The 25,927-nt window shown below is 47.0% G+C and overlaps 1 protein-coding gene across 2 annotated transcripts in view; it reads right to left on the bottom strand.

The window, feature by feature from the left end:
- The window catches only part of IL17RD (interleukin 17 receptor D), a 77,388-nt gene extending 52,016 nt beyond the window's left edge, over nt 1-25,372 (bottom strand). The window contains exons 1-2 of one of the 2 annotated variants that reach the window (XM_003257217.4): nt 25,303-25,372; nt 24,302-24,464 (exon numbers count right to left, since the gene is read on the bottom strand). Coding sequence is in view for 1 of the 2 variants with exons in the window: in XM_030811568.1 (XP_030667428.1) it covers nt 19,918-20,043 (126 nt within the window). In the remaining variant the exon portion in view is untranslated. Of the gene's footprint in view, nt 1-19,917; nt 20,127-24,301; nt 24,465-25,302 lie in introns of those variants that run through there. The other variant, XM_030811568.1, reaches the window with a different exon arrangement.
- Nucleotides 25,373-25,927: the final 555 nt, after the last annotated feature.

The following is a 25,927-nucleotide window of genomic DNA, read 5'->3' as shown; positions in this document are numbered from 1 at the left end:
ACAATTAATATATATTCTCTTTATGGGTAATGTGTGATTAATCCAAAGACTTTGGGGAAAGCGTGCACGCACACACACACTCTCTCACGCACACGTGCACACACACACACTCTCACGTGCACACACACACACTCTCACGCACACACGCACACACACACTCGCGCACACACGCGCACACACATACGCACAAAGGAACAAAGGTTTGCTGGCTAAATTGGCAGTACAAATAGAATTTCCATGATAATATTCAGATTCAATTATTTTCATAATATGCTGGTAAGTCAGGAAGACTCACTAATCAATAATTCTTAGACTTACTAATCAATAATTATTTTAAATTCTTACTTTAAATTCTTATTTATTCACTTAAAACATCTTCCCTAACACTCTCTACTAAGTGACATTTCGCCCACACCTAGCTTTAATATTACTAGACTTAAAGGCACTAAAACATACTCAGAAGGTAAATCACCAGGTGAAAGATTTAGTCCTTCTCTAATAAATCCAAAATCAAACAAGTATAAGCTACCACCAAAATAACAAAGGTAAAGAAAAATTATACATGGGGCTGGGTGCGGTGGCTCACGCCTGTAATCCCAGCACTCTGGAAGGCCAAGGTGGGCAGATCACCTGCGGTCGGGAGTTCGAGACCGGCCTGATCAACATGGAGAAACCCCATCTCTACTAAAAATATAAAATTAGCTGAGTGTGATGGTGCATGCCTGTAATCCCAGCTACTCAGCAGGCTGAAGCAGGAGAATCGCTTGAACCCAGGAGGTGGAGGTTGCGGTGAGCCAAGATTACGCCACTGCACGCCAGCCTGGGCAACAGAGTGAGACTCCATCTCAAAAAAAAAAAAAAAAAAAAAGAAAGAAAGAAAAATATATATATAAACAACATCAATATTTCATGTGTGTGTGAGAGGTTTTTTTTTTTTTTTTTTAGATGGAGTCTCTGTCACCCAGACTGGAGTGCAATGGCACAATCTTGACTCACTGCAACGTATGCCTCCTGGGTTCAAGCAATTATCCTGCCTCAGCTTCCCGCGCAGCTGGGATTACAGGAGCCCGCCAACCATGCCCGGCTAATTTTTTTTTTTTTTGTATTTTTAATAGAGACAGGGTTTTACCACATTGGCCAAGCTGGTCTCAAACTCCTGACCTCAGGTGATTCGTCCACCTTGGTCTCCCAAACTGATGGGATCACAGACTTAACCCACCCGGCCGATAAACGTCAATATTATTAGGATGGAGAAGAATGAGTACATGTATACTGCCGATAAAAAGACTGCAGCCAGTCACTAAGCAGTTACCATGTGGCCAGGCACAGAGCTGGATGTTTCAAAAACAGTATCTTGCTTACATCTTAAAACAAACAACAACCCTGGGAGATGAACTATTAATAACACATTTTACAGATGAAGAAATAGCCTCAGGGAAAAATTTGCCCAAGGTCTAAATAAATGGTAGCAAATGGTGGAGCTGGGATTCATGAAACAAACCTATTCTTTTCTCAAAACACAATTCGTCCCAGTAAACTGGTTCAGTCATTATACAGGACAAGCTGGTAAACACGTATGTAATGAGAGCCACAAATCCTTTGACCCAGTAATTCCACTTTGGGGAATAAGTGCCAAGGAAATAAACCAAAACGGCAAGGGAGATGGGCAGGTAACCCATCTGTATGAAGATGTTCATAGCAGCTTTGTAACAGTAATAACTTGGAAACAGCCCAAATGCCTCATCAAATGTGGGGTGAGGACTGGCAAAAAGGGGAGGGGAGCTTACTACATGAACATACCATATGGCCACTAAAAGTGACATGTCTGTGCACTACATCAATACGTGGAAATATCTTTGGAAAACAAACATAAGTAAAAAATAACCATAAATAAATAAAATACATACAGTGATTATAGCAGCTATGCATTAAGATCTGTCTGTGTGTTCAAAGGTAGAAGAATCAGTATGTAATGGAGCTTAATACCCAGTAAGCTTCATTTTTCTTATAAGGTAGAAGTAACCAATTTGTAAAGGCAACACAAGGAAACTCTCCTTAGAGATGCTACGATCCATCCAGGATGTTCTCTTCCTGATCTAAAGAAGTCAAGTTTTCATATAAAAAATAAAGAATGTCGGGCACGGTGGCTCACACCTGTAATCTCAGCACTTTGGGAAGCCAAGCGGGGCAGATCGCTAAGTCAAGAGTTCAAGACCAGCCTGACCAACATGGTGAAACCCCGTCTCTACTAAAAATACAAAAATTAGCCAGGTGTGGTGGCACACACCTGTAATCTCAGCTACTCAGGAGGCTGGGGCAGGAGAATCGCTTGAACCCAGAAGACGGAGGTTGCGGTGAGCCAAGATGGCGCCACTGCAGTCCAGCCTGGGCAACAGAGCGAGACTCTATCTCAAAAAAAAAAAAAGAAAAGAAAAAAGGAAAGAAGACACACTAATTTTAAAGCTACCTCCCCACTTTTACACTTTCAAGTCAGTCCTATTTTTAAATCAGATTAACAAAACCTCCAGTTATAAGCCCATAGCTCATGAAATTTTTTGTTACCCATTTAGCAAATTTATTTAAGAACACATATGTTTACGAATTGGAACATTCTTTCTGCCATCATTTGGTTTGTACTAATAAAAGTCCACACTCCCTGAATCTCATTCTTTTATAACACATTTGGAAAAGTAACACTAAGATAACATAAATCAATGGGGGTAGAGGAGGTGGGTTTAGGAGCGTCTGAACACAAGCCAAGGTAAAGGTCATGTGCTCAAAGCATAAAGCAGGAAGTTTATGCCTAATTGCCTTTTTTATATGCTCTCCTTCCCCAAAAAGGAATACAATATGCCCACACAGGTTCTTCATCACACTCTGTCTAGGGAGGCTGGTGGGCCCAGTGAAGCCCAGAACACCCTCACCTCTCTGCACTGGGCTCACCTGGCCCCTCTGATGGCTTCCTGTATATCCTGTCACTGCAGAAGAATGGGAGCATAATTCAAGAGCATCCCAACTAACCTCTGCACCTTTTAAAATGAACAAGGTTGAAAGGTTGGGGAAGGAAGTGGGCCAAAGATGGTGCTATCTTTGGAGAAGAAAAAGCAGATTCCTGGCCAGGCATGGTGGCTCACGCCTGTAGTCCTAGCACTTTGGGAGGCCAAGGTGGGCCGATCATCTGAGGTCAGAAGTTCAAGACCAGCCTGGCCAACATGGTGAAACCCTGCCTCTACTAAAAATACAAAAATTAGCTGGGTGTGGTGGCACTTGTCTGTCATCCCAGCTACATGGGAGGCTGAGGCAGGAGAATCGCTTGAACCCGGGAGGTGGAAGTTGAAGTGAGCTGAAATCACGCCATTACATTCCAGCCTGGGAGACAAGAGCGAAACTCCATCTCAAAAAAAAAAAAAAAAGCAGATTCCTTCACTCGGCAGAATTGTCCTCTGCCTGGGCAGATCTCAGGTCAGTCTTCATCTCAAGGTTCCTTCTTCTCTGTACTTACCCATATTGGTAAGTCCTGTCCATGTTTCCATTTTACCCTATGTTTGGGATGACTTACTATTGTCCCTCAAGTATAAAGTACCATGGTGTGCATCCTGCACAGAGCCAAAGCTCCAGGATATCACCATGTCTACCTTTGAGAGTGAGCTGTCCAATAGGGTAGCCTCTAGCCATGTGTGACAATTTAAATTTAAGTTAAGTTTAAGTAAAATTAAAAATTCAGATCCTTAGTTGTGCTAGCCACATTTCAGGTACTCAGTAGCCAAAAGTGGTTGATGGTTACTGAATTGAACAGTGCCGGGAAGAACATTTTTTGTCACAGAAAGTTCTGTTGGATAGCACTGGGCTAAAGAGTTCAGCACCTGCCCACGCCTGCCTCTGCAATAACAGGTGACACTCTCTCATAGCTGGGCAGCTCTTCCCAGCTGTCACCAGGCACCACAGGCCACCTCAACTGACACCTAGATAACTCAGTTTCACCTGGGCAGCATATTTGCTTTTATTTACACACAGTACAATTGATAGTTTTGTGTATGGGTCCACAAGTTATATGCATATACATGTACGTATCCACTGCTATAATCAGTATACAGAACAGTCCCATCATCCCAAAAAATTCCCTTGTACTGCCCCTTGGTAGTCAAGCCCTCCCTCCATCCCTCCAAAACCTTGGCAATCACTAATCTGGCAGCTTTTTTAAAAACTCAGATTCCTGGCCTTCCCCTGGAAATCCCACTTAAGCAGGTCTGGGGTGAGGCCCGGAATCTCCCCCCACTCCAAGAATGCTCCTCAGGTGATTCTGGTGTTCAGCCAGGTTTGGGAATCTTTGGGGTAATTGCCTAATCTGAGTTTAATATAATTATCTCCAAAGTGCTATCTAGTCTTGCTCTCTTCCCACCCCCTATTAGTTGCTTTGTTGCACATGGCAGCCGTCCATCTGAGACAGGGTGCTTGGAAGGCAGGGCAAGCCCGACTGCTGGGGGCACGGGCAGGGTAAGAACTCTGCAGCTCTGGTTTCTGGCAGAGAGAGGCCTCTCCTAGTCACATGGATTCTCATCTTAATCCCTTCCTGGCTCTTTGTGCCATGGAATCCTCATCTGGAAAAAACGGAACCACATCAGAAATAACTATCTACCTCCGAGGCTTGCTGGGAAGTGATGACTTAGGTAACACGTTCAAAGGCTGGGCAGCCAGGACGAAAGGTACACTGTCCCGGATATGTCATCACCTCACCAGATTTCCTCTGGATGGAACTCTCCTCACCCTATTTACTTGATGGATGTGAGAGATCGGGACTCCAATTACAATAAAATTGCAGACTTTTTGAAAACAAACAAAAACTCAAAATATTTTTTCCTCCTAAAATCATGATCCCAAGGGTGAGGTACCAAATTCCATTTTTAAAGAGGAATTCAGAAGAGTCAGCATCTTCTCAGAAAACCTCCTCCGCTCAGAAAGTAAACAATTACGAAGGGGGCCAAAACTTGAGTTTAGCCATTCTCCTCTGGCTTGCTCCTGCTCTGCTGAGGATTCCTGGAAAACACTTTGAAAAGTTTAAGATGATCAAAGAAAAGGCACGGCCAACACAAGAAATGCTATCATTTAATATCACATGTTTATTTAGCCCCTCCAAGCCAAAGAGGGAAGATTGTTTGAAAGGGAGAGAATGCCTGCTTAATCAACTAAAAATGCATTCATTACTATGCTATTCACTGCGGCTTTCCTGAAATCAGACACTTTTGCCCCTAGACCATAAGATTGAAGCGATTTGAAATGAAAATATTTCCTGTCCACTGCTTGCCAGTTTCTAGCCCCAGAGTGATATAACAGATGACATCCAGTACAATAAATGCTTTTATTAACCATAAATTTGAGACTGCTTTAGGGATTTGAAGTGTTGGGTTTCATGCTGAAAAAATGTAACGTTATCCACAGACCATCAGTGAGTAACAAAAACAGAGGCACAGGTTATGCTACTTTGATCAAATTATGGCAAAAAATTGTCTTTTGCATTTAAAATAGTAGTTGCATTCAGGGCATATCTTCAAGGAGCACCACAATAGTTTAATCATATGTCTTGGAGAGTTTCATGGAAATTCATCCTGAGTGCAAATTTATAGAACCAGCAGCTTCTGTTAAACAGATAGGAAGCTGAAAAGTGTTATGAGGCTAAGAGGGCTGAGATATCAAAATACTAAGATGGGACCCCTAAATCAGGGTTTCTCAGTCTCAGCGCTATTTACATTTTGGGCCAGGTAATTCTTTGTCATGGAGGACTGACTTGTGCATTTCAGGATGTTTAGCAACATCCCTGAGCCCTTCCCATTGACTGCCAGGAGCAGCCTACCCCAGCTGTGACAACCAAAAATGTCTCCAGAAATTCCCCAAATCAAGGTTAAGGCTGCAGTAAGCTGTGATCACACCACTGCACTCAAGCCTGGTTGATAGAGACCCTGTCTCAAAATAAAAAAAAGAAAAAAAGAAAAAAAAAAGAAATTCTCCAAATTCCCCCAATCAAAAACCACTGCTCTAAATCAAAGTCTAGGCTTGTTTAGCAAATGCTGCCTACGTTTTCTTCATCCGAAGGAAATGTCAGAGTCTGGGGAGCTGCGCAGCCTCAGCACTGTGCCCCCAGTGCCTCCTTCTACACAAAAATGGTTAACCCTGAGTGATTTCTGAAATCAAAAGCACCTTGCACTCCCTCTTCCACAAAACTAAAGGTAGCACAGCCATAGAAACAAGAACTCTCTCGGCTGTGACTACAGCAAACGAGACCAAGCAAAGGCAAGCTGCCCCCCGCCCCCCACCAAAGCATACCCTCACCGGACCTTTGTGTCCAGCACGCATTCCAGCCCAGGAGCTCCGGCCCGCTGGGCAGAGGCTGCACACCATTCCTGCCAGCATCTAAATCGCTGCTTTCTGGCCTTTCACTGTCAGGCCACAGAGGGGACTGTGGACTTGGTGCCAGAAAAGAAAATGAAAAGCAAAGTTGAATCTCTGCGGACCATTCTCTGGATGCTGAATGTCCCACTATTACATCTCGGCATGACATTTCATGGCCAGCAGGGGAGGAGGCCCAGTCCTGAAAGCTGAACAAACGCCCGGCACACAGGCCTGCCTGCGCCCTCGTAGTCTCTCTGGACTTATGAATAAAAGATGGAGGTTTTGTCTCTGTTGTTTCCCTGGTACCCTGTAAGAATAACAACTTGTCACTTTTTGACATTTTAACTTACTTTGAAAAATGACCAATATTAACTTTACATGTCTTGGCCCTTAAATCTGGAGTGGGGTAAAATGAAAGAAAGAAAAGCCATGTAATTAGGTAGAAGATAATAATTCAAGTTAAACTAATGGAACTGTCTGTAAGGGATTCTAATAAAATAATGCAGGTAACATGCAATCACAGAACTAAAAGGCTAGAAACTGACTTGAAGGATATGTTTTTAGTAAAGTAGCCTTTACTGGAAATAAAGTTCAATGTTTTCTTAGCACAAAGGAAAGAAATGGCTGAATTTTGGTGTGAGGAAGCAGTCAACCGTAAACCTGCCCTGGCCAAACACAGGTCTTTAATAGGAACTCATTCCCCGTCTCTGAGGGCGACATCTATAACTGCAACAAGCCCATGTGAATAGCAAAAGCCTTGAGCATTCTTGAGAAATAGCACGCCTGATTTTGAGAGAGCGTGGTTGATTTCAAATAATCATTAAGGAAAAAGTTTATTACAGAATAGCACAAATGACATCCTGCACTTTCCTTAGACTCTCAATAAAGTAAAAGGGAAGGCTTAATGTGAAACACTGCATTTTTAAAAAGACAAATAACACAAGACTAGACTGGGTACTACCATTAGTATAGATCTCTAAATACAACAATTTTACGCAGAAAAAACAAATTTTTCTTATTGCTAAAACTGCATCCACATTTGTTACCAGTTGATATGTAAAATCCAACAAAGTCACAATATCACCTTTAGAGGGGTCTTGTCAAAATATTTGAACCTAGTCATGAGGAAACAAACAAAAATCCAAATTGTGTACACAAGTGGCCTTGACTCTTCAGAATGTGTAGGCTATAAAGGACCAAAAAATAGGTAGACGAACTGTTCTGTATTAAAGGAGGCTAAAGAGACAGGACATCAAAAAGCAATGAGTGACCCTTCTCTGCCCCCTAGAATGTGATGCAGAAAGAAATTATGAATGACATTAAAAGGACAAGTGAGGTATGTGTAGCAAAACATTACAAATTGGTAACTTTAGACAAAGGGGAAATGGGTGTTCATTTTACTGTTATTTCAATTCTTCTACAGGTTCGAAAATTTTCAGAATACAAAGGATGGGAGAAACAGCACAATAATGGGGAATCCCCAACGTGGGGCTGTAAGGGACTCTAATATACAGGTGACTGTATTTTATACATTATATAGATACATTTTACACACTATATACATTTATATTTACATTTTATACATTATATATACCTGTATTTTGTACAGGTGACTAGCTGCCTGCTTGAGGGGTTGGGGGGTTGGGATGGCAACAACTTCATCTTCCTGTATCGTTTCAGAAAACGTGTGCCCTAGGCAGGGCATGGTGGCTCATGTCTGTAATCCCAGCACTTTGGGAGGCCAAGGCAGGAGGACTGCTTGAGGCCAGGAGTTCGAGTCTAGCCTGAGTAACACAGTGAGACTCTGTCTTAACAAAACAAATGTAAAAAAATAGCCAAGCTTGGCGGCACACGCCTGTGGTCCCAGCTACTCAGGAGACTGGGCCAGGAGGATTGCTGGAGCCCAGGAGTTCAAGGCTACAATGAGCTATAATTGCATGACTGCGCTCCAGCCTGGGTGACAGAGACCTTGTCTCAAAAAAAAAAAAAAAAATTATTTATATACACACACACACACACACACACACACACGTCATAAATTCATTTAAAATCTCCTATTTGCCTTTCCCTAAAACTCCTCTCCAGCAATTTACCACTCTCCCTCTCCTCTTATCAGAATTCCTACTAATTTAAAAACTTTTCAGAACTCTTCAAAAGTTCGCTGGCCTGCTGCCCCCATTATCCACCCCCATCCTTTTTTAATGAGATAAAAGCAATGATTACACTAGTCTTGATCAACTCGAAAACTCTGTACTTTTTAAAATGTGTGACCCTTTAACTAAAAGAAGAAAGCTCAGTAGATGGGAAATGTGCTCAAGTGAAAAGATGTGGGAGGTAGAATTTGTCTCTCAATGACTTCAAAACCCAAGGAGGAGAACAATGAGAGGCGGCCTGTCCATAGCAGCACTATAGGGGCCAGTGACAGTCACCTTGGGCATGCCAGCACTGGGAACTCATAGCTCCAGAGGCCCTGAAGCAGTCTTCCGCCAGCACAAACAGATGTTACATTTTTTCTGCTTAATTTTAGTAAAACTCCATGACCTCCTTCTCAAATTAAAAAGGCAATGCCATTTTTTTTTGTACGCCACAGGAGCTATCTTTAGTGAAGGCTTCTAAGGATTTCATTAATTCATAACCAGCCAACCAGGACTTTTCCCACAGTCTCCCACAAAAAAGCCCGGGAAGTCACTGATTGCTTGGTTGGATCTGAATATGAGCAGAGGTAAGATCAGAAATATCTGGTTCCTCCCACGGGGAGGCAAGCCATGAAAATCAAAGCCGGGCAAAAACTCATTTCCACAGCTGGCCGGCAAATCCGCAGCCCCGGAAAGAAGGCAAAGAGCACCTCTGATTATGGACAGACCTTCAAGTGGCTTCAGAAAATGAAATGCATTCACCACCAGAGGGGAACAAAGCAAACAAAAACGAGACCTGCACCTCTGTTAAGAAGACAAAGTTTCATACAAACTTCGGGCTGCTGCCAGGGAGTGAGATTAGAAAGTCCAAAACCAGGATGCTTAGTTAGTGCTTAGCAGTAACTTTTCACATTTTTCTCATCCACAGTGCACGGTAAAGTGGACGGTCCAAGCAACCCCCTCAAGCAACAGACACTCGGCCAGGTGTAGCTCCCACACAACACCAGCCCACACTCTCCCTGTCATGAGTGGGAACCTGGCTTGAAGCCCAGCCTCTAACCAGTATGTGGCCCCTGGCAGGAGTGCCAATAACGGTGGTGTGAATGAATAAATTAAGCATATTTTTATGCTACTCTCAGCACTAACTGCCACATGATTAGCCAATGTTAAGAAAGCAATTTCAGAGGAAATTATTTTTTTTTTGAGACGGAGTCTCGCTGTGTTGCCCAGGCTAGAGTACAATGGCACGATCTTGGCTCACTGCAACCTCCACCTCCTGGGTTCAAGTGATTCTCCAGCCTCAGTCTCCTGAGTAGCTAGGATTATAGGTGCACATCACCATACCCAGCTACTTTATGTATTTTTAGTAGAGATGGGGTTTCACCATGTTGGCCAGGCTGGTCTTGAACTCCTGACCTCAGGTGATCCGCCTGCCTTGGCCTCCCAAAATGCTGGGATTACAGGTGTGAGCCACCACTCCTTGCCCAGAGGAACTTTTTATTACAGTTGCTTGACTGACATGTCACCTCCTCAGAGAGGCCACTGGAGAGTGTCTACTTGCAAACACCCATTGCTCTTATTGCCTCATTTTAATTTCCCGTAGAGTGCTTAGTCATTTAATAAACATGTATGGAGAACCTACTACGTGCCAGGCACTGTTCTCATGATGCAGAAGGGAACAAAACAGGTAAAGTCTCCACCCACATGGAGCTGACACTGCAATGGGGAAGAAGGATGGACAAAGAAAATACTATGTATGTCCCATGGTGAAAAGTTCTGCAGAGAAAAAGTGAAGAAAAGAGGACCGTGCGCGGTGGCTCACGCTTGTAATCCCAGCACTTTGGGAGGCCGAGGCGGGCGAATCACGAGGTCAGGAGATCGAGACCACGGTGAAACCCTGTCTCTACTAAAAATACAAAAAAAAAAATTAGCCGGGCGTGGTGGCGGGCGCCTGTAGTCCCAGCTACTCGGAGAGGCTGAGGCAGGAGAATGGCGTGAACCCGGGAGGCGGAGCTTGCAGTGAGCCGAGATTGCGCCACTGCACTCCAGCCTGGGCGACAGAGCGAGACTCCGTCTCAAAAAAAAAAAAAAAAAAAAGAAAAGAGGACAGTGAGCAGCAAGTTGCTACTGGAAACAGCATGGTCAGGTCTGATATTTCATTACCGTATTTGTCTCCCCTACTAAAATCTAAGCTCTGGCCAGGCATGGTGGTTCACGTCTGTAAACCCAAGTGGGCAGATCGCTTGAGGCCAGGAATTCAAGACCAGCCTGGGCAACATAATAAAACCCCATCTCTACAAAAAATGTAAAAAATTAGCCAGGCTTGGTGGCACTTGCGTGTAGTCCCAGCTACTCGGGAGGCTGAGGTAGGAGAATTGCCTAAGCCTAGGAGTTCAAGACTGCAATAAGCTATGATCACGCCACTGCTGCACCCCAGCCTGGGCGACAGAGACCCTGTCTCTGGAAATAAAATAAAATCTAAGCTCTAGAAATCAGATCTAACACACAGAATGCACCAATATTCACTCAATGAATCAATGGCCACTGAGTGTCCCTCTTATCAAACCATTCACCTGTTGAAGAAATCTTCCAAGCCTCACCACTTCTGACAGAACACACACAGGCAAACTTCAAGGTGCCCTGTTATCTAGTACCTATATCTTCAACCTTACCATCCCCCCACCAATGAGCCCCCTTCTCCAGCTTTGCCCACATCTTACTTTCTGCCCAAACTGTCCCCCCAGCACCTGGGTCCACTCACTGGTCAGGCCCTGCTCAAAGTCCCTTTGGTAAGACCTGTCTTCTTCATCTAAGCCTCCCACGAACCATTGAAATTCAATTTCGTCTTTATAAACACATCAAATTTGTTTGTTTCTCAATGCATCACTGCAATGTTTGGACACGTTCTCATGAAATCTGGAGGGATGATGGGGTCAGCCAGGCTTTGTGGCACACGGGAAAGCTAGAGAGTGGTATGGAGAAGCCTCACAGAGAAAAGAGGGCCTCCTCCAAAGCAGGGGAAACTGAGGCACAGCAAGAAGCCAGAGTTACTGGGAACCAACTGAGACATGGGCTAAAAAGCCAGAGTTCTAAGGTGGCCTCAAGCAGGGCCTCAGGCAGTTGAATGTCAACAAACTGCTTTTCACGGGGCAGTCCTAGGATGAGGAGCAGCAGAAGCCCATTCATGTTTCTCTGGAATAAGTAGGGAAGTGTGGAGAGAGGATGGGGAGTGCTCAGTACTGTGGCCCCAGGATCTCTTCCTCAATTTCCCTGCTGTCCAGGCCCCTAGTCCTTTGTCTTGCTCCCAGCCCAGACAGGCAGCCACTGTGGACGGGGCCCTGGTCCCACAACTTAACACAGGGTGGCTGCTCAAAAAAAGGGTCTCCTGCCTCCTCACTCCAAATAAGTCTTTTTGAGCTTCAGATACTGAGCAGTTACAATAAATCCTAACCGTGTGAGTGCCTGTGCTCCACCCGGAGCAAATGTGCACACTCCAGAGGAAGGGGCCATAAACCGTCACTCAACAGAGACCATGCTCAGCCGGTGGACTGCTGCTACATTTGGTCTGTGCTGCACTGCATTTTCCTCAGATAAAAGGGGGCCATTTCGGGAGAAGAGAAACCAGAAATCACCCAGACAGAATAAAATCACAGGGAAAGGGTTTCTAAACCATATGGCCTATCTCAGGAAAACACACCTCTTCATTCCAAGGAAGCCCTCCCTTTATCCCATTAACCCTCCCACTCTCAAGTAAAACAGTCCATCGCAGCACAGAAGCCTGGGGACACTGCCAGCCTTTTTTAAAGGGTTACTATTCAATGGGGGGAAAAGATCTACAAAAATGACCAAACAGAACACTTGGAAACACTCCTAGCTTTGAAGGCAATGAAGTACTTTTTTTTTTTTTTTAAAGAAAAAAAGTTGTATTTAAGGCCTAATCCCTCATGATTTCAAAAGGATTCATATGAAGTATTCATTTAATGTGTGAAATGTAAATATCCATCCAAACATTTTAATTAATGCTACCAATTTCCATTCCGTTTTCAAAGTTGATACTTGAATTTTATATGGCTTTTCTGGTACATTCAAGCATGCTTCCCTACCATGCAGTAGTTTTAATGAAAAGCCTCATGATTAAAGTCTATTAGATCAGGTTTCAGATGAAGAAAGGTACAATAAAATTACAATTTACTAAGCTTCCAATAATACTTGCCATCTACTGCCCTTTCAAGTCTTAAGGCACCAGCCATATGCAAATAAGACATTTTAGCATTAGTTTTACCATAAAATGAATGCTTCTTAAATAAGCACAGTAGAGGTGGTTTTCATTTACACTATTAAATCAGAAAATTTATGAGCCCATTTCCGTTTTAGAAGAGAATTACATGTGTGTTCACATCACATCTTTATTTTGTCGTCCACCCAGTGATTTGTTGAGGACAGCTGGTACCTATTAAGTCCCCCCTTTAAATGTTGTAGCCTTAATTAGCTACATCCACCTTCCCCCAACATTTCCAAACAAGGAACCAAAGAAAAGGGAATCCATTTTTATCATGGATACTTTGAACAATGGAGTTGCAAACATCAATGTTAACAGTCTCTATAAGAAACTAGTTATTCGTTTTTTAGGCCACTTCACAAAAACAGGGTACAAATGGAGTTTTTGTTACGTAGGTAATTTTTTTAATTGTTCAATTTTTAGTTTCCTGCCTGGTGTTATTAATTAAAAACCTTCTTTTAATATATTGTTTGGGAAAGGATGAAGGAGTCTCCCCAGAGATATTCTTGGTATTATTTAAGCTACAGACTTCTTTCTTTCTTGGACTTCTCAGCATATGACTGAACAGATAGAATCTGCAAATAGAGAAAGCAGCAGGGTGTGGTTTTCTATGAACAGACATCATGCCCTTCCCAGACACCAAAGTGTTTCCAACTCACACAATGAGAAATTGTTGATTGGATTGCTTTAACCTGCCATATATAGATTAAAACGCACACTGACTTAATTTACAATGTCAATATCTCTTCTTTTTTTTTTTTTAAAGACACATTTACATTTATGTATTCAGGACTTCAAGTGTGAATTCTGTTCAACAGACTAAATTCTGAGCAAGATAAGGAGCCATCTCAAAGATTCCCCACTTGGATTTGTTTCTTCAAGACTGGCCCTAGCTTTAACCTGCAGTAAGACTATCTGTTTCAATAGGATGTGATCACTTGAGGGCTTGTGTCTTTTCAATCAGCTGGTGGCCCTGCCGGGTTTAGAGTGGCAGAGGGGAAGTGGCCTGTGGTTAAACAGAGGAAATACCAAGGCATTTTAATAGAGCAAATAGTCTCTTTACTTCCCACCGGGAAGAGCTTCAAAGGCTGTGGGCCCCGGAGGAGACAATGTGTTTCGGAGGCCATCAGTCACCTAATCGTGTGTCAGGCCCATTCAGAACATCCAAGCAGCCAAGACAAACACTGCCCAGGAGGACAATGCCTCCCACTGGCTGGGCAAGTCTGGCTGGCTGGAGATGGGGCCTGTAGCTCCAGCAAAGACAGCCCCCCGGCTGACTGAGGGCAGGAGCTCTCCAAATTTGCGGGTAGATGGGAAATGGAAAAGGTCTGGCTGCCAGGGCACGGTGGCGAGAGAGGTCTGCTCTAAGGCCACTGCACCTCTCAACCTGTCAAGCTCCTGGAGATACCTGAGCCCTCTCCTCACCCCACATTCTTACAAATCAAAGGTGGAGGCTCAAACTTCTAGAAGCCTAAAAACCCATCCATCAGAAGCAGGCTGAAGAGGCACTGGTGGGCCAGGCACGGTGGCTCACGCCTGTACTCCCAGCACTTTGAGAGGCCAAGGTGGACAGATCATCTGAAATCAGTTTGAGACCAGCCTGGCCAACATGGTGAAACCCCGTCTCTACTAAAAATACAAAAATTAGCTGGGTGTGGTGGTGGACGCCTGTAATCCCAACTACTCGGGAGGCTGAGGCAGGAGAATCGCTTAAACCCGGGAGGCGGAGATTGCAGTGAGCTGAGATCATGCCACTGCACTCCAGCCTGGGCACCAGAGCGAAACTCTGTCTCAAAAAAAGAGGCAGCAGGGAATGAAGGAGGACAATAAAATTGTTGATGGGGTAGCCCCAGCAGGAGCAGACATCTGCTGGGACACAGCATATAAAAAGTTCAGGGACAGAGGAGGAAAAAGCCTTGAAAGCTTTAAAAAAGAAAAAAAAAACATGTTTTTTAGGCCAAATGAAGCATGAAAAATACTTACAAGCATTAGCAGTTCTTTCCTTTGTTGGGAAGTTTTAAGATTTGAACTGCAGAGAATCTGATTTGGATCCTGTGCTACTCCTTCCTGAGACTGTTTTCAGACAAACCCAGCTGTTCTAGGGAGGAACTCAGGGGAAGTGTCAAGTCCTCTTCACTCCAGGCCTCCTCATCAGCCCCAGGCCAGAGGCACCCATCCAAACTAGCTTCTCCCTCCGCCTCCCCCCTCCTCCCATCCTCACACTCCCCACCCAGCCTGGCCCCTTTTATTGGTCAGGGCTCTGAGAAAGTCTTCACATTCTTCTCTAAGGCCAGTGACATAATTTAAAGCCAAACTCTGATTTAAAAATGTTTAGAATGTGTGTTCTCCCCTTCTCTGAATTGTGGGACCCCTGTCCCCTAAACAATAGGTATCATCCTGGTTACAACATGAGTATCCTCAAAAGAACTTGTTAAAATGCCAGGTCCTGGGCTCCACCTCACTCTCACTCTGATCCCATTAGCTTTCAATCTGCATTTTAACAAGCTCCTGAGGCAATTCTGATACTAGAAGGCCCTGGGTGTCACTTGGAGAAGTTAACTGCTGGTCTCCTGATCACCGAGCTATATGCCCAAGTTAATAACTAGCACAATGCCCCAGGCACTGCAGGGGCTTGGGGTTGGGTGGATGGGTGGGGGTGGGGAGAGAAAGGAGGGCTGCTCAAGAAAGATGGACATGGGCCAGAAGAGTTCCCAATTAACTAGGCAAAACAGGCTGGAAGAAAGCTTTGCACTGCTTATAAAAACGTCTCTCTAAAAAATGTATCAACCAGGGCTGAGTAATTTTTTAACCAAGAATTCTGTAACAGACACAAGAGCATCTGTAACATGGACGACATGGCCATAGGATAGGCAGACCAGATGTGGGCTTGGGAGCCATGAGCTGCAAGTGAATGAAAATGCATCCAATTCAGAATCAAATAAACATGCCTGGGCCCACAGCCAAGGATAATTCTTGGATTGGACTTTTATCAGGAACCTAAATTTTAACCAGCTGGAACTTCTCTTTTCCAAGTACCACCCTATTCCTTCCTACCTTTTGTGATGAAGTATTTGCCTTAAATGGGAAACTTGCATTTCATTGTAAAGATGATGCCAGCATCCTGGCTTCCCGATTTCCTGAAGGAGTAGTGTTTTCTTGCAGGGGGAGTAGGAATTGTGTCCCAGGGATAATAGACCAGAGAAGGTGTACCCCATTTAGGTAAGGAGGCAAGAAATGTTCCCTCCTCCCCCACTGCAGGAAAAGTCACTAAATAAAAACCTGTGGGAGTAGATTCCTAACTCCTTGTTCCATAAAAAGGCTTCTAGACCAGCAAGACAAGGGGAGGGAGAACGTCACTACAAGTGACTGACATAATTAAAGTTATGAACCAAACTTGCTTCTAGTTGCAAACAAAAACATTCCACTCTAGAAGCAAGAGCCAGTGTAAATGAGGATGGCGGTCCCTCTGGAGGTTTTACAAATCATTACTTCTTTGCGAACACAGTATTTATTACTCAAAGAGCAACCTTACCTGGCAAGGACCCTAAGAGAATTTTTTTTAAGTAGTTGAGGAAGTGTGCCCACGACTCATTTCTAAAATACTGACCTATGTTCAAGATGGTATCAGCCTCTTAATTGCCCCACTAATAATCGGGGAGGTTGTGAAACCTGACCACTTAAATCAGGCCAGCCCCTGGCTCCTCTGGGAGCAGCCCCGAAGGGTCTGTTAGCAGGGCTGCAGAGGGTTGGCTGGCTGCAGTCACCTTGCAAGTCTTGCAAAAACACACATTCCATGGCCGGGCGCGGTGGCTCACGCCTGTAATACCAGCACTTTGGGAGGCCGAGACGGGCGGATCACAAGGTCAGGAGATCGAGACCATCTTGGCTAACACGGTGAAACCCCATTTCTACTAAAAACACAAAAAATTAGCCGGGCGTGTTGGCGGGCGCCTGTAGTCCCAGCTACTCGGGAGGCTGAGGCAGGAGAATGGTGTGAACCCAGGAGGCGGAGCTTGCAGTGAGCCGAGATCGCGCCACTGCACTCCAACCTGGGGGACACAGCGAGACTCCGTCTCAAAAAAAAAAAAAAAAAAAAAAAAAAATACACATTCCTGCAAGGGCAAGGGTTCCTGCAACAAATGTTCCCTGGAGATCAAGGGGGTCATTTGCTCAGCTCTGCTCCAGCACCCAAATCTGGTTTCTCAGGACTTGGGGCTGCACCTTGCGCCCCCTCTCAGGTTCTGAGTATGGCACAGGCCCACAGGAAGCCTCCTCTGATTTGCATCACATATAGTCGACCCTTATCCTTTTATGTTCCTATAGCCCCACTGTAAGCAACCTTAGAGCTGAGGCCAACATCTACGGACTAAGTACCTATTATTTGGTAGGGGACCCAAACATGAATCAAATACTCTAGTCACTGTGTACCAGTACTTTCTAGCTGACTCCCTGACAGAGCAACTTCTAGAAGACATGACCTAGGGAGGTGTGGACAGGGAAAATTTTTTGCAGAAGTGATGCTAGGGCTGAGAAGCGAAGCTGCAGAGGTGTAAAGCGAAGGAATACAGGCAAGAACAGCACGTGCAAAGGCCTGCTGCAAAGACAACGGACCTTGATGCCCTGATCTTTGCCTCTACTTCTTAAAATCTATCAGGAAATACAGGATTTAGCAGGAAGGCAGCAGGATCTAATTTGGTTCAGCCAATATTAACAGGGCTCTGAGGCCACCAAGATGAGGTTCAGTGCCTGGCTAAAGAAACTAGTCTGAAGACATAGAAGTGAACAAATACTGACAAAGCGGTCTGATAAGGCTAAAGTGCAAGGACCTGCATGAGCAGGCAAAGCAAGGGGCATGGCATTCAGGAGGGGATACTACCTGAACTGAGTCTTAAGCTAGGCAAGGAATTCTCAAAGAAGGAAAAGGCATCCTGGGAGGGGGGAAAAGCATGTCTTGGAAGCACAGAGGGCATCCATCCGGAGTTAGGAGCAGGATGAGAGGGATAGGGGGTGAGGCTGGAAAGGGTGGGAATGCAAAGCATGTGGGGAAACTGGGTCCATGAAATGCACCATGCAGCAAATCCAGGAGAGAAGGAACCATGTATCAGCCTGGATGAGTCTGGAATCTGGAACATGGCCCAGAGGTCTCTACGATCATCCAGGAGGGGAATGAAGATGACCCAAGGAAAGGATTGGTGGGGCCAAGGCAGGAGCAGCTGAGAAAAGTCACCCCCAATTAGGGGTTGTGGTGGAGAAAAGGTCAGCATGAGTGTGAGGTGACTGGGACAGAGCCACCATTCTATGAGGGTGCAGGTTTGGGAGAGGAGAACACACTCGCACAGGTAGAAGAAAATCACCAGCTTGGCTCCGTCGGGGCACTACCATACCCCACAGCATTAAAACTTCACGAGTTTTGTACGGTGGCATAAGAAGCCACCTTGGCAACTGCAGCAAAACGGCAAATCGGACTGATTTACCTATGCCATCACATGAACACTCAGAATAAAACGCCTGTGATATTGTAGTCATTCAAAAGCCAACAGGAGTCTAAATCCAAAATTCTAGTAGGATCCGTAAGTCAACATGAGATTAGCCTTGAGGAAACTTGCTAGCTACTAAAATTTTTTTAAACAATAAAACAAGAGCAGTGATGTTTTACTAAAATGGAACAGAGTAAGAAAATGTGATGCTTTGCTCAACTAGGAAGGAATGACAGAGCCTAATGGGGCGGCGGGGCGGGGCGGGGCGGGGCGGGTGGGGGGTGGCGGGGGCGGGGGCGGAGGCAGAGAAAGGGTCATAGCTGTCTCCATAGCTTAGCTATTGAGTCTGAAGACATCCCAGCTGTCTGGCTCACACCTGGTTTTCTGCACCACATTTCTTGGGACTGTGGGGCAAGTGAGCTTGGAGGCACCAGCCTGTGTGCCTAAGGGAGTGTTATGTCCTAGGTTTTGACTATGCTGAGGCTGTTTAGAGCCACCCAGAAGAGGTTGAGTCAACGTTGGCCTAAGCAAACCACTCCATACCTATCCCTCAGCCCAGCAATACCAAGGAAATTCTCATTTCATCCCATTTTTCGTATGAAGACATTGAGGCTCATGGCTCCCCAGGAGCAGAGCCAAGGTCATGTCCCTGCTGCCTGAGTGCAAAGCCTGAGTTTTCTCCACAAGGCCTAAGGCCGTGAGTGCCCTGACGCCGGGCCCACTCTGGCGTCGGTGGGAGACTCGGGGCAGACGGACATAATCTCTGGGTTCTGGGGCCGCCCAAGGCCAGAAGCCCAGGTTAGGGTGCCGGGAAGCTGAGAGGGGGATGGCAATGACCCGCGCACATCGCCCAGACAGTGTCAAAGGAGCGCTCGGTTCCAGGGAGACGGCTCAACGCACACGGCGAAAGTCTGGGCACCTCTCCAGTCTCGTCTCAGGCACCTCACCCAGGTGACACCCACGCGGCCCTTTGGCGGAAAAATATCCGCAACTCGAAGCAGGGAAGGAGGATATCAGCCGCGAGACCTTCACAAGACGAAGGGCTGAACCGGGAGGCGAAGTTTCTCAGGAGGTCCCGGAGTCAGAGGAGGGGTAGGAGTGGGGTGACGGCCCCAGGCGAGGAGGAACAAAGCTACCAGGAGAGCGGGGCGCATCCCTCCCGGGTGCTCCAAGTCCCCTCTCCGCTCGCCCGGGCCCTGGCAGAGTTGTGGACTGCAAGTCCAGGAGAATACCCACTTCCCTCTCCAAAGCGCAACCCGGTCCGGGTGGCTTGGGGGATCCCAGCCCAGGACACGCAGCCCTGGGGCGAAAGAGGTCCCGGGCCAAGAACAAAGGGTGGGGCGCCCGGCCCAGCCCCGCCGCCCCTCACGCCCGCCCTGTGAATGGGACCCAGGCCGGCGGCCGCACCTCATTAGCAACACAAAGCCGGGGTCGGGCAGCCGCTTTCATCCCGGCCCGGGCCGGAGGACACGCGCCCTGGGAGGGAAACCAGGAGGATGCGCGGGAGGAGTGGGACCCGGGCCGGCCGCGGACCCCGCGAAGAGCAGACAGGTTGGCGCGGACTCGCCTCCCCGCGAGCACCTGTGCGCGCTGCGTCCCCCGCGAGTTGGCGACTGCAAGAAACCCGCCGCCCTCGCCTTACCCTCCAGCCACAGGTGTCGGCGCCCCGCGCTCGGCCGGACCCGCCAGCGGCCACAGCCAGCTGCGAGCCGTTGAGGCAGGCGTTGACCGTAAAGAAGACGGAGCAGAGCTGCAGCCACGGGGCCATGGCCGTGCGCTCGTCCAGCCGGGCCCTTCTCTGCGACCCGGCCGCCTGCCGCTGGCCAGCCCCGAGTGGGCGGTGGCCGCGGCGGCGGCGGCAGCGAAGGGGACCGCACTGGGCATGCGTCACCAGCCCGGTCCCCGCCCCTTTCTCCGGGCCCCGCCCCCACCCTCAGTCCTCTTGTGCTGGCCCCGCCCCCACAGCCTGGCCATCCAGTTGTGGCCCTGCCCCCGCAGACCACGCCTCTCTGGTCACGCCCCAAGCCCCCGCTGAGACTCTGGCAGCCGCAGTTTCTTCCCCCTCACTTAGTAGATCCTTTTTTAATCCAAAGAATTTGTCCAAGTGATGCTCACTCTATGCAAAACCTGAGGAAAACACAAAGAATGTAATAATAATAATTTTAATAATAATTTAATAAACACCTGCTATGTGCCAGACCCCTTTCTATATACTCCCAACCACACAGGGAAGTGTATTATTGTTATCCCAGTTTTAGGCGCAGAAAAGTTAGGGGAACGTGACAGAGAAATCCTGGCTCCACATTTACTAGTAGGACTTTGGACAAAAGCCTTGCTGTCTCCACAGTACTTCCTCACCCCCCCCCCCCCCCTTGTCCCCATCACCCTCCTGGAAGCTAGAATAAGTATCCTAGTCTGGGGAGAGTTCTGTTGGTTGAAACATAACAAGTGCTCCATAAAGGCTACAATCTATCATTAACTGACTCTCATAAGGTCACACAGCTGTTACCTGCCAGACCTGAGATCCAATCCAAACCTGACTAAAAACAATGCTCTCAGCTACTACACTTGTCAAACATACCCTCATGAAGTGGATATTATTTCTGTTTGGAAGAGGAAACTGAGGCTCAGAGAAGTGGAGTAGCCCAAGCTATCCAGCGTTTCGCTGCACTCCTCCCAGCCCTTTGCCTTGTATCTGAGCACCTAAACTCTCCCACTTTGTCCCTCTCCACTACCCTCTTCCTCAAGAACACCACCTCCTCTTCCTAAAGCCTTTTTCTACTTCTGACTTTGTCCCCGTGTCCGATACATTTCTCCAGCCTGGATCCAAAGTGATCTTCCAAAAACACAAATCAGACTACTGACTTATCCCAATTAAAACTCTAGGCTGAGTGCAGTGGCCAATCCTAGAGGATCGCTTGAGTTCAGGAGTTAGAGGCAGCAGTGAGCTATGATCCTGCCACCGCACTGAAGCCTGGGTGACAGAGTAAGACCTTGTCTCTAAAAAGAAACAAACAAACCTACCACCACCAACAACAAACAAAACAGTAAAATTATGTGTTCTGTGTTTGGAGGAGGATTAATAAAAATAAAATCAATAAATAAAACTGTTCTATGGTGGCTTTTATGCAAAGGCCATTTAGAATAAAATCCATACTGGCCTTCTCTTCCACTCTGTCTTTACCACCTGGCTCCTGCTGCACAGAACTCCCCCCAGACCCAGCCTTATCTTGGTCTTTTTGCCTCAGGAGACCTTGGAAATTGTCATCTCCGTCCATTCAACAGAGCAGCCTCCTCTATGTGACTCTCCTTCCAGGGCCCAGAATCCTCTCCCTCTCCTTGTCTGGCCTGGCCTAAGCTCAGCCACTGCTAACACAGGATTCCTGCACTTTCCCTTGTGGCTTGTATCTCCACCACCCTGCCCACACGTCCTTGGAGGGCTTAATGGAGGAAGAGAACTCGGTTTTGGTAATGCTAGCAGAAGTCCTGGGGATTTGCTTGGAAGTAGCCACATCTAGAACCAAGGAGTAGAGCCAGCCTCACCTGAACTTCAGGGGCTGGAAGTGTGAAACAGTGGTTGCCCAAAGAAACACTGACATTATTGTCAGGGGGAGGGAGAATGGGTGCTGGGTTCCCCAAACAACAGCATCCACCTCAAGACCCAGATGCTGGGCAGAATTTTTTTTTTTTTTAACCTCACTGTCTGGAATTCAGGAATTCAGCCAGACCCAGTGAGGTTTACCATACCCTCTTCAGACACCAGAATAGCTAGGATCCACAGAAGGCTGTTCTGGAGTAGCCTTCTGTGAGTAGACCTCAAGAAGCACATCACTCCTTTGGAGGAGCTGCTGGTTCAGTGCCTCCCTACCCTCCCTCACATTCTTGGTACCTGTCCCTGGGTTGTTTTCAGCCCGCACAGCAGGGATGTCCAGCATTTGGCCAAGAGAGTCAGGGGTGCCAGGGGCTGAGATGAGGCCAGGACATGGGTCTTGGTGAAACAGGGAGGAAACAATGAGGCGACAAGCTCCTTAATCTATGTGACATTCCAGCCTATACATGCTTTATAACTTATTAAACAACCCCATGCTAAGGGTCATCTGTTAGAATCAGTGATTCAAAAATACCCTAACACACTTATCTTGACACATTGATTCAATGATTTTATACATTTCTAGAATCAGAATTGCTGGATTATGCACATTTAAAATTGTCAAACTGCTCATTATCGTATTATCACCACCTTAATTGGCTTCTCTGGTTGCGAATGAGGTAGATCATGTTCCTATGTATTTGTTGGCCATTTGTACTTTCTTTTTTTTTCTTTTTGAGACGAAGTCTCACCCTGTCACCCAGGCTGGAGTGACTGATGCAATCTCGGCTCACCGCAACCTCTGCCTCCCAGGTTCAAGCAATTCTCCTGCCTCAGCCTCCCAAGTAGCTGGGATTACAGGCGCGCAACACTGCACCCAGCTAATTTTTTGTATTTTTAGTAGAGACGTGGTTTCACCATGTTGGTCAGGCTGGTCTTGAACTCCTAACCTCAGGTAATCTGCCTGCCTCGGCCTCACAAAGTGCTAGGATTATAGACGTGAGCCACCATGCCCAGCCCATTTGTACTCTTTCTTTAGTCAGGAATTGTACTCCAGGAAAAGGAGCAGTACTTAGCGCTTACAAGAGAGAGAGAACCTCAAGGAGAACACTGGTTAGAGAAAACTGTTTATCCCTGGGTTTTATTCATGTCACCATATGATTGCATGACAGGGAAGGCAGAGCCCCACTCCTGCTCCCTTTCTGTCTGCACACCCACCCACTATTGAATTCCCTCCCATCCACAGCTCACTGCAGAATCTGGCAACCAACAGCCTCTGAAAAACATGCTGCAGGGTTCAGAGAGAGCACAAGCTTTCCTGAAGCCATGTGGAGGGCACAATAAGGAAAAGGCTTAGGCCGGGCGCGGTGGCTCACGCTTGTAATCCCAGCACTTTGGGAGGCTGAGGCAGGCAGATCACGAGGTCAGGAGATCGAGACCATGGTGAAACCCCGTCTCTACTAAAAATACAAAAAAATTAGCTGGGCGTGGTGGCGGGCGCCTGTAGTCCCAGCTACTCGGAGAGGCTGAGGCAGGAGAATGGCGTGAACCCGGGAGGCGGAGCTTGCAGTGAGCCGAGATTGCGCCACTGCACTCCAGCCTGGGCGACAGAGCGAGACTCCGTCTCAAAAAAAAAAAAAAAAAAAAAAAAAGGAAAAGGCTTAAGCATCCAGTCTAAAACATTCTTAGAATGACATCCCTCAGGACCAGGGATGGGGAGGCCCTCCTATTTCTCTTCTAGGAAGGCCACCAGCACGTGTGTGAGTGGGAGGAGAGCCACAGACACCAAAGGGTCAAATCTGGTCAGGAAATTAAGGTTGTAAATTGGCATTTGGCAACATTCTCTGCATTCTGGTCTTTCCCATTGATTCTTTCTCCCATCTCCTCCTTTTTGGGTTTTTTGCTGTTGTTGCTGTTGTTGTTGTTTGTTTGTTTGTTTGAGATGGAGTTTTGCCCTTGTTGCCCAGGCTGGAGTGCAATGCCATGGTCTCAGCTCACGGCAACCTCCACCTCCTGGGTTCAAGCGATTCTCCTGCTTCAGCCTCCCAAGCAGCTGGGATAACAGGTGCCCGCCACCATGCCTGGCTAATTTTTTGTATTTTTAGTAGAGGCAAGGTTTCACCATGTTGGCCAGGCTGGTCTCGAACTCCTGACGCCAGGTGATCCAACCACCTCGGCCTCCCAAAGTGCTGGGATTAAAGGCGTGAGCCGCCGTGTCCAGTCTCCATCTCCTCTTTTTATCCCAACCCTTCAGAATAGCTGTAAAGCTGCAGGGAGTGGACCTCTCTGTCCTGGAAGCTGAGCTAAAATGAGGGTACCAGGCCTCACATGCCTTCCATGGATCACAGTTTCCTCCAGGCCACAGTAGAGCTCACCTGTGGAGGTGACCAGAAGATGAGCTAGGGAAACCCTCCTTCAGTACAACACTAGGTCTCACCTGCCAAGGCCAGGATTGCCTGTAGTCCAGTCACACTTTCAGCCACTCCTCATGGTGAGAGGTGGCTGTCATCTGATTCACCTCTGCCCCCATGCCTGGCGCTCTGTCTGGCACACATCAGTGGGCAAGAGACTGTCACCACCTCCCCCTCTTTGGAACAAAGCTGAGAATTAAACAGATAAAATCACCTTAAAATAAGCTGTTGATGAAATGCAAATATATTTTCCCACTCTAACTATAACCTAGCCAGATAAGAAAAATCCTTAACGCAAGGATTGGATTTTGTTAGGGGTCAAATTATCTCGTGAAACATAAAAAAAGATAAAGTGATGGTGGAAGTAATTTGTATCATGAATCATTTTGAGCAGGGAATAACTAAATACTATTTTAATGGACAGTATTAGAAGCAGTCGACTCAAATTCTAATTTATTTTGGTATTGTGAGAAATTAGTGTATGTTTTCTGTATTAATAAAGACATTAAAGGTAAAGAATGTCACTGTACCCCTGACCCTAGTCTCCCAGAGGGCTGAGGGTGCATGGTTTCCCAGGCTTTGGAGGGAGCAGTATGTGGAGAACTGGTACCCACCTGCAAGCCCTTAGTCCCTGAGACCCCACAAGACTGCCTGGATGTCGATCAGGCTACTTGGCAGTCTTGGCTCCAAAGGGGTAAGCGTCATCATCCCCACTTCACAGATGGGGAAGCTGAGGCTCAGCGAGGGGAAGTCTGCTCGCGGTCACAGAGCTGGGGTTCAAACCGGACCCCGATAGCCTGGCCTGGGACCGCCTTGCCTGGGAAGAAAGGCCCCAGACTCAGCTGATTGCTCCAGACTCTTCCTGTTTAGGACGCCAAAAACATGGCCTTCCTAAACCCAGCCTTGGCGCCTCCTGCGCAGCCCAGAGACCCAGGGCGGTGGACGACAGAAAACCTGGGGCGGCGGACCCAACCGTGCGCCCAGGAATCCCAGGACGCCCACCCCATAGTACTGGGGCGGTGCGTACCTTGGCCACTACACGGAATTCCCCGGCCCACGGCCACTTCCCGTTTCTTTTCCCGGAGGAAAAGAAGAGCAGACGTCTAGTCTCCAAGGTAACCGCCAGAGGGCGCGCGCAGTCCGGGTCTCCGACCCGCCCCCCCCCCCCACCCCCCGACCTCGCCCCGCCCAGACGACCCCGCACTGCGACCGCACAAGAAGTCGTTCTAGATCAAAGCCTTCAGGGCAGGTGCGAGTACTCTGCTGTTGCCCAGAGCTGGTGCTAAGCTTTAGGGGAAGTAGAGTCCAGGGGGTCGTAAGAAAACGGATCATATGGGGCCTTTCAGTAACCATGAGGCTTTGGTCAACTCAATCTCTCTGGATGTCAGTTTTCTCAGATGGCAACACTGGAATGACGTGGATGCAGACCTCGGTTTTTTGTTTTTTTTTTTTTCCCGAACCTGAAGTAAGCAAATGACTTAGAGCCTGTGTGAATGTTACTGCAGGTAGTGGACCAGGAGTTGATGCAGCCAGGGCCAGCTCTTATTTGCAATTCAGGTAAGACCTGGGGAAATGGCCACGTCTAATCTTCAGGAGATAACATCCTGGTTTGGATCTGCACTATACTGGAAGGCTAAGGACCATATCCTGTT

Source organism: Nomascus leucogenys, chromosome 4 (genome assembly GCF_006542625.1).
Source record: "Nomascus leucogenys isolate Asia chromosome 4, Asia_NLE_v1, whole genome shotgun sequence".
NCBI lineage: Eukaryota > Metazoa > Chordata > Mammalia > Primates > Hylobatidae > Nomascus > Nomascus leucogenys.
Note: the sequence above shows the minus strand (reverse complement) of the source record. Positions and strands in the feature narration are given on the sequence as shown.